The sequence below is a fragment of the Microtus pennsylvanicus genome, chromosome 1, assembly GCF_037038515.1.
Source record: "Microtus pennsylvanicus isolate mMicPen1 chromosome 1, mMicPen1.hap1, whole genome shotgun sequence".
In the NCBI taxonomy this organism is placed as follows: Eukaryota; Metazoa; Chordata; class Mammalia; order Rodentia; family Cricetidae; genus Microtus; species Microtus pennsylvanicus.
Genome location: NC_134579.1, coordinates 174939983 through 174949238, shown reverse-complemented (window position 1 = coordinate 174949238; position 9256 = coordinate 174939983). Strand labels below are relative to the sequence as shown.

The 9256-nt window shown below is 38.6% G+C and overlaps 1 protein-coding gene across 1 annotated transcript; it reads left to right on the top strand.

Annotated features, from left to right (window-relative positions):
• The first annotated feature begins 794 nt into the window (after positions 1-794).
• On the top strand, positions 795-1097 carry LOC142842514 (small ubiquitin-related modifier 1-like). Its single transcript, XM_075959239.1, has one exon. It carries the CDS (start codon positions 795-797, stop codon positions 1095-1097), a length of 303 nt encoding a protein of 100 aa, XP_075815354.1.
• Positions 1098-9256: the final 8159 nt, after the last annotated feature.

Sequence of the window (9256 nt, the reverse complement as noted above, 5' to 3'; positions counted from 1 at the left end):
AAGGGGTATGTGTGGTGGTGAGATACAGTAGGTGGGAATTGATCGTTATAACATATTCATATGAAAAGCCTATATAGCTACCAATAACTTTCTGTCAAAATCAACTATACTGTACGGAAAGGTTCACAAGCAGTAAGTATATACCAATATGCACAGAGATGTGTTAAAATCATGTATCCACATAGACATTGTGTGTATATGTAAAATTATGTAGACATTGTGTGTATATGTAAAATTATGTAGAGACTTTATTTATGAGTGATTGTATGTGGAATGTCCTTTCTTTTTTATTCCTATGCATCTTTGCTACTGTCATGAAGAAAAACATTCTCCGCTGTTGCTAAGAACGCATTGGCCACTGCCTAGCTCATCTCTCTATGGAGATAAGCATGGTTAATGGGATTCCACTTCTCTTTGACTCTTAAGAGCGCTAGTTCTGCTCCGTTCACTGCCACGTTGTTCAAACAATGTATGTGGTGAAGTTTCCATTTTAAAATTGATAAAGCTCTCCGTTTTTGACTTACTTTTCAATTTTAACTTAAAATAATATGGAATAGAGCTCTCTCTCTCTGCCTCTTTATTATAGATTGGAATGTGGGGACTGCCCCGGCCTGCCTGTCTGCTACCACAACCCCTCCCCCACAATGGTTACAGCCGCAAACCTTCTGGAACCCGGAAGTGACGCAAGATGTACAGCGCTGTTGGGAAGAGTCGGATTTGTAAGCACCAGAAGTTCTACCCCAACGTAGGCGGCTGCTGTTACAGGAGACTCTTTGGGAAAACCATTGGTCGCCATGTATGACGACGAAACAAAACCTTCAAATGAGGTCTTCGAGACTAAGAAGGAGAAAATTATTAAAGTCAAAGTGATTGCACAGGATGGAAATGAGATACACTTCAAAGTGAAAATGACAACGCAACTCAAGAAACTCAAAGAAACCTATTGTCAAAGACAGGGCGTCCCATCGAATTCACTGAAGTTTCTCTTTGAAGGCCAGAAGATTGCTGATAACCACACCCCAGAAGAGCTGGAGATGGAGGAGGACGACGTGATTGAAGTTTATCAGGAACAAATGGGGGGTCATTCAGTGGTTTAGATATTCTTCGTAATTCGTCTTTTCCCTCCATACTGTTTTATTTTTTTTAAATGGTTCTTTTGCTAAGTGGTATTCAGAGTGAAAATGGAATACTGTCTCTCCATCTCTTTCGAATGTCTGGCAATCTGAATTCTAGCGATCAATATTCATTATTGGTTGTTTTCATTGTGCTGATTTTGGCCATCAAAACTCAGCTTCCTTCGTATTGTCTCTTCTAAATGTTCTATGTGTACTGTGAGGCTACCCTTCTCAAGACCAATTCTAGCTTTCCTATGCTGTCCAACCGGCCAGGAATTTTGGCATGCGGCTGCCTCACACATGGCAAGCGATTTTCAGGGGAAGACGGCAGCGTTTTCAGAGAACTGTGAAAAACGGCCTCTTAACTTGAAGCTGCTTCTAAAACCTGAGGATCTGGACCAAGAGCAGAATACCAGGTTTGGCGTTAAGATGACAGATATGGTGATCATAACAACCCACTGCAAAGGAGCCTTCACTGAAGAGAAAGCATCTCCAGATTGAACCAGTCTTTTCAGACGAACCCAGATATGTTCTAGTAGTCATCAGCAGTTAATAATAAAGTTATTTCTGCAAAAATTATATGAGACATGTTAACTCATTGAAAAGAATGCCTGCTGTTACAATAAACAGGGCATTTAACATCAAACTTTAAAAAATACATTCTGTCAAATTTGCTTCACTTTTTAGAACCAAAGTGTTTCCTATATAAAATTCTCAATCTGGTCTTAATTACTTTTCTCTCTTTTATGCTTTTCTTTCTTCTTTAAAAATATTTATTACTTTTAGTTGTGTATGTGGAACATGAGTACATGTGCCCATAGTAGTCAGAAATGCCTGATTTCCCTGGAACTGAAGAGGGAGGGAGAGAGAAGTGGTGGGAGGGAGAGGGAAATGGGAGGCAGGGAGGAGGCGGAAATTTTTTCAATAAAAAAAAATATTTTGAACAATCACCAAAAATAGAAAAAGAGACAGAAAAGAATGGCTTTCACAAACTGGCTCTGTGAGGTTAGGATAACAGTAATAATAACAGCCAGCCCTAATGGAGACTGGGCATGTCAGGAACCATGGTGCTAAATAGCTCAACTATCCCATTTTTCAGATGAGGAAAATGAGCATCTAAGAAGCTAAATTACCTAATTTATTACACATGAATTTGATCCCTAACTCAGATCTGCTCTGCGTTGTTTTGTTTTAAATTGCTGTGTATGAATAATGCACATATAGGAAAAGACCATAATGAAACCCATTTTTGTATGTTAGCCTAAAAATCAGCAAAAATAAAGTGCTGTATGTGTCTGTCCTATCCTGAAATATTTTTGCACCAATTTTTGGCAACTCTGTGCATTTAAAGAGGTGAGTCTGGGACTTAGGAGGCTGGTTTTTGTAAGGAGGCATGGACTTGGCCCTACCATCCTGACACATCTTGCTCCTTACCGAAGACTTGCTGACTCAGCTGCAGCAAACCCAGCACAAGCTTCATAGGCATCACACTAAGTCACACTTTTTAGCACTGAAGTTGTGCCGAAGACTAGCTTGGAGCGGAGCGGGTCTGGGTTTACTAAGCAGTTTCTAACCACTTTGCCCTTGTATTTCTTAGAGAACACACATGGTAAAAACATAGCTGTGCCGGGGGTCATTTCTTCCCCTAGGGGAGATGTACCCTTAGAAGGCTTTCTCTGTTGTTCTATAATCCCCAGGAAAGCGATCACTTAGCTATCAATGAAAATGCGGCAAGGATCACTTCCAGGTACAGTCTCTTGATTCTGTGTAATTTCTTCAACAACAGAAAGCCAAAATGCATGTTACGAATTGTAAGGGTGTCCACACGATGAATAATGAATGACAAAACTGTGTATGTGTCAAACAGCACAAATACATCGCCCCATATTCGCAAATACAAAGGCAGGAGATCTTGCCAGTTTGCAATCTAAAATATGGGAACAGTTTTATTTTCCATAGAGGTCATGTGCAGAGCGTTAATAAGCTAAAGTACACAAATCCAAATGACAAATGCTGATTAACAAACTGCTCACGAAGCTCATATTTGCTTCAGTGTGTTTAAAGACGCCCGAAGGCTGTAAATCTCTGACCCTCACTGTGACTATTGATTGGTAAGAACAGCACCCATGCTTTTAACTAATAAAAGGAATAGTTTCTCTTTACTTTAGAGAAGATATCATAATGAGAAGTTAATTTTTCACTTTTGCAAATGTGTTCACTGAATTTTTTTTGGAGGTTTCACAGTTATCTTAAGAAAAGATGTAAAATCACAGCATTACACGGAGAGATCTTGATTTGGGCCTCTTTTTCTTCAGCTACCTTCGTCTTTAGGATTAAAATCATACCAACAATACAAGGAAATGTCTTTTGAGTGCATTAATATATACGTCTCTTCTTCGCTATTTAAATTTAATTTTCAAAAGATTGAATTTGTAAATATAGAATGGAGAATGTGGAGGACGAGGAGGTGGATCAAATATCAAAGTGCTTACTAGAAAACATGAGGACCTGAGTTTTATCCCCAACACCCACATAAAATACTAGACATGGCTAGGAAATGGGTGGTGGCGCACGCCTCTAATCCCAGCACTTGGGAGGCAGAGGCTGGTGGATTTCTGTGAGTTCGAGGCCAGCCTGCTCTACAGAGCAAGTTCCAGGACAGGCTCCACAGCTACTCAGAGAAACCCTGCCTCAAAAAACCAAATATATATACTTAGTGGTGAGAATATGCAACCCTAGTGCTGGGGAGTCAGAGATGAGGAGACTCCTGACCTGGCCGGCCAGCCACTCTAATCAATCAGTGAACCTAAGATTTAAAGAGAAAGCATCTCAAAAGCAAAGTGGAGGACAGTAATGACATCCAACCTCCACTTCACTCTCCACATGCACACCCAAATGTGTAAACGAGCACCTTCACACTTGTCTACACACAGAGACAGATACAGGTGCACATGGATATACCTGGGACACACACACTCACAAACACTAAAGAACCCTACTAAATTGGCTGAAATCATTCTTTCTGAAGAGATTCCTGTAGGCAAGATTGTGCATGACAGATATCGCAGCATTCAGGATGCTGAGACAGGAGGATCATGTTGTAAAGGACAGCATAGGCTACTTTGCTGAAAGCCTGTCTCAAAATAAAGATGAAAAAGGATCTCGAGGTGTGCCTCAGGGTAGAATACTATTGGAAAATCTTTTATCAAGACAAAAGGGTAAAATTCTCTTTAGCCATCAAATACCTTAAAATTAGTGAGTACATTCATCATAGTCCGCTTACAGTATGTTTTTCAGCCATTTGTCCCTAAAACCAAGGAAGGACTGAAAAGGGTTTTCATTTAATTGATGTGCTTTTTGAAACAGAAAGATTGTGCTCTTTGCCATTTATCAACTCGAAGATTTAATTTAAAGTTCATTTAGTGAATGAGATGATACAGTAACCTTCCATTTAAATGCACCACCTCTTATCTCTCCCGAAGAACACAATGTCCTATGTGGCAAGTCACCACTGTTGACTTTTCTGTAAAGTCTTTGCTAAATTTCTGTAGCTTACCCTGGATTATACATCTGCTGCTGCTACAGCGTGGACAGTTTGCTAACAAGAGCACACAGCTCTTGTGGTGATTGGGTGGAAACTAATGCCTCTCTGTGTTAAGCAGAAAACTAAAGTCCTATAATATCCCCTTTAAGGGGTTCAAGCATACTACTCCATTTCCTTCCTACAGAAACAAAACAAACACCTTCAGGTTTGCGTTTCAGAATTTATTTATGTCCAATGTTTTCTCATTCTCTTTTCCTCCCTTTGTGACTTTTAGAGGCTTAGAGAAGATGAATATCTACCTGCCTTGACTTTCAAGAAATGCATATTTTATAGCTGGGCATGGTGGCCACACTCCATCAATCCTAGCACTCAGAAGGATCTCTGTGAGTTTGAAGCAAGTCTACAAAACGAGTTCCAGGACAGCTAGGAAATCCCGCTTTAGGAAAGAAAAAGGAAGAGAAACGTGTATTTCAAGAAACTGGAAGAAGCACTGGAGAAGTGGCCTAGAGACAGATCTCTTGCTTCACACGTGCAAGTTCCTGAGTTCCTTCCCCATTACTCAGGAGAAAAGAACTAGGAGGAAGTGCAATGATATCTATCATAGATATGTGTTTACACTGACCCAGGTTGGTGGAATAATATGGATATGAAGAAACCTTATCATGTGGTAACCCTTTAAGGTCTCCAACTTGAATCTTTTTGTGTTATCAGTTAAGAATAAACTTAAATTTTAAAAAGCATAAGAGCATTTTTTATCCTATTGTTGTAGATTGTATGAGAACAGATTCATTTCATCAACAATAAAAGGTACCAGCCTAAAATTCACTACTAATCAACTTTATTTTAAGAAGACTTACACACTGTGGTGGACAGAAAGTACCACTGAGGTAGCTGTATCTTGAACATCAGAACAGAGAATGCATCCAGCAAGGACTTGGAGGGCAAATGCCAAGGGCTCAGGAGCACTGGCCCCTGTGCCGCATTGGTCACAATGACACAAGTGCGGCTCCATTGTTCTCTGACATGTCTGGGGACCTGTCTGTCAGTGTCCCATTGGAGAAGCCCACACATTACTGTCCAGGGGAACCTCTTTAAGAACTTAGCCTCTCCCCCTACTTTGCCTCCACCTGCTTATTTCTTGGAGCTATGTTGTTACAGACATCTTTCCTAAAGAGATGCTTGAGTTGGTTAGAGTCTGTCTAATAAAAAATCTTTGGCTAGTCAAAGTTTGGGGGGCAATAATCGCACAGCCTACTGTTCTGCTTTCCTTTATTCATAGAAGTATTCCTGTTTTGTGAAGTGGGACAGTCCCTTAATGTGTAAATCTATCCCACACATCACAAGATACTCAGAATCCTTGGTCCAGTACTAGACCCTGGTGCCCTTGCCCCTTAAAATGCAGTGGCAACCCTGTTTCCATAGCTCTCATTAGGTGAACCTTTCAGCATCCCCTGGATTCTCCTTTCTTAAAGCATGAACAAAGAGAAAGACTTTTTGCATTTGTCATTGGAATTTGTCTTTAAAGTACAAAAGTTATCAACAGTTTATTGGAAAATATTTGTGCAGGCATATAACTAGTAAGATCTGTGATTTCTCCTCGTAGAAAACTCCCTGGAGAGGGAAAAACAAACCAGCTCCATTCTGATCTATGATTCAGTGTAGAAAACTCAGCTGTTTTATTTTTTAAAGCAACTATGTATGACATATGTTTTTGATCTTAAAATTATTTTAAGGATTCACTGACTCAAATGGAACACATACCTGTTTTTAACAGTGGTCACAATTATGCACAATTTGGAAAGAAAAACCCTAGAATTGAGTATAAATGTAGCATTTTAAAATTTGGGTTTATAATCTTAATTTAGTATTTCATGTAAGCAACAGTTTGAATGGCTACTTTTTTATAATGAACACTAGAGAATTTTCATAATGTTCAATTTGAGGCAATGCAAGATCTTTAAACTGCAGTTAAAAATTAACAAAAAAAATATGTTTCAAAATTTCTTGAGCATCGAGGCCTTAGAAGTATGAAGGAGCATTTCCTAAATGATGAGTACAACCAAAGGTAGGTAAGTATGTCATATCATGGTCTCCTGTTCCTCATAGGCAAGGTTTAAGGTGTCTCTCCTTTGAATCATGTAGGATTTGCACTGCCTACCTTGAGGCATTTAGAGATATGATCCAAGAAGCTGTTCCATTGGAACTTAGTGTGTGAGGATCAGGGACTTTGAACTAAATTTTATACAATAAGAATAGTTATACAAGGCAGAGTCAGCTTGTGTGAATACCGGTAGACAGCATTGGGAAATATTGTCTAGCTTCTAGCAATCAGAGACTACAAAACTTATTCTCCAGGACAAGGGGAAAGTTAGTTAGGTATTGTCGGAGTTTCTGTATTGCCCAATTCCTGAAATTTTTTAAGTACCAAAGAAATCAAACAGAGGTCTATATTAGTTATAAACTGATTGGCTCATTAGCTCAGGTTTCTTATTAACTCTTACAACTTATATTAGCCCATTATTCTCATCTGTGTTAGCCACATGGCTCAGTACCTTTTTCAGTGAGGCAGGCACATCTTGCTTCTTCTGTGGCTGGTCAGGACTGCAGAGGAATAGGCTTCCGTCTTCCCAGAATTCTCCTGTTCTCATTGACCTGCCTCTACTTCCTTTCTGGTTGTCCCGCCTATACTTTTTACCTGGCTACTGACCAATCAGTGTTTATTTAAAATATAATTGACAGAATACAATTGTCCCACACCAGTTAGGTGTTGTTTCTTGAAGTTAGCATCAGTCAGGAGGACATGAAGCCCAGAGATGCTTCTTTTCTGTCTTTTGGGTTTCTGTATACACTTTGGTCTACTATTTCCACTTGACACCTTGCAAATAAGTCTGGAGAATAAGCCTAAAGACCAATTATACATGATATTGTCTCCTATCCAGTCTGTTTCTCCTCATCCTGGAACGCTGTTAGATGCTCCTGGAACATCATTTATTCAATGCTATTTTTCTACCCTTGAAACTTTAAGCTTTAACTTCCTATCACCCCATCCTTTTGTATCCACACAGGATGTTTTAAAGTATGGCAGTGCCACTTTAATTTTTATATTTTCCAAGTATGTAACATAGTATCTAAAGTACTAAACATGCCTTGAAATTTTGATTCATAACTCCCAAGAGCTATGTTTAAACACTTCTTAATGGTGTTATTTCATCCCAAGGCTATAGTTTCACCCTTCTTTGTAGTGGCACCATATTATTAGTGGAAGGAATAGAACACCTAGCTTTGTATTTCTCATGATTTCCTAAGACTGCTTTCTCTGCTTGTTCATCAGATCGTACCACATGCTACTAAGCAAATGGTAACATATCCCAATAAGTCCACAAACAGTTGCTAATTTCTTGTTGAAAACAACACCATAGTTTATTTTTACCAACTAAAGAATGATATATCATGGATATTTGGCACTATCAAATCTTATGATGTACCTGGAGCTTGTAGCATAACCTAATTCTCTACCCAAATGGTATGAGGTCCATCATAAGATTGTAAGAGATTCTTTATAGTTAACGGATATCTTCTAGTATAGGTCGTGAACCTCACAGACACAATCTATGGAAAAGAAAAAGAAACATATGTATATAGATGGTGCTATCAGTTGCATTACCCATAATTCACTTCTGAACTAGGCTTTGCATCCAGATGATCCCTGAATACCTATTCCTTCCCTGAGTTTTAGCAAGGTACTTGATAAAAGACAGCTTTTAAATGCAAGGAAGATTAAACAGTCTAATTTCTTGACATGGATAGGTAAGGAGTCTGAAACACAAATGCTCTAGAATTATAATGTCTTAAGCAGCAATCTTTTTTTTTTAATTTTTTATTCATATTCAAAGTACTTCAGCCTGCAAGTCCCCATGTTCTTCAGGAATAGCACCAACCCTAAGAATGATCACACCTTTAAAAATGCTTTTATACTTTCTTTTTAATTTCCTCATATCACTTTAAATAAAGAAGGAAAGTGTTTGTCATTTCTATTCAGTTACATAGAATTGAAACACTGCTATGTAACAGGAATCAACACACTAATGCACAGGGTGAGAAGGTCGAGTCACTTTGGTCTGGGCTGCATACACTTAAGTCTTGACCTTGTAAACATTTCCACAGGAGGTAGAACATAGACATTTGACTTTTTGTCAAGTAAGCAATAGTAAACAATGATTAGGAGAGCCTAATAAATTAAAGATTTGGTAAAGACATTGATTATATTTTCTTGTTTTAGAAACCATAGATAAAGGAACATAGAGATTTTTCAATAAATTAGAAAGTGAAACATTACATTTTGTAATGCCTGCATCTTCAAATTTCCATTGGTTTCATTTGATAGTGTTTGAAGTTATGATTACTAAGGACTTCACATTTTCACCTCTTTGTGCACAATACAAGTATTTCCATTTATTATGGAATTGCCTGAAGTATCAGGATTTGAAAAACATGTTCAGCCACTGCCCCTTCTTTCTTTCCTCTTGTGGTAGCTGGGGATGGATAATGGCATCAATACAAGAGATTTTGAATTTCAGCTACATTCCACATTGTTCAT

What these genes read in the sequence shown, in the direction of transcription:
- LOC142842514 (XM_075959239.1), top strand. Translation starts at nt 795, where the DNA reads ATGTATGACGACGAAACAAAACCTTCAAATGAGGTCTTCGAGACTAAG.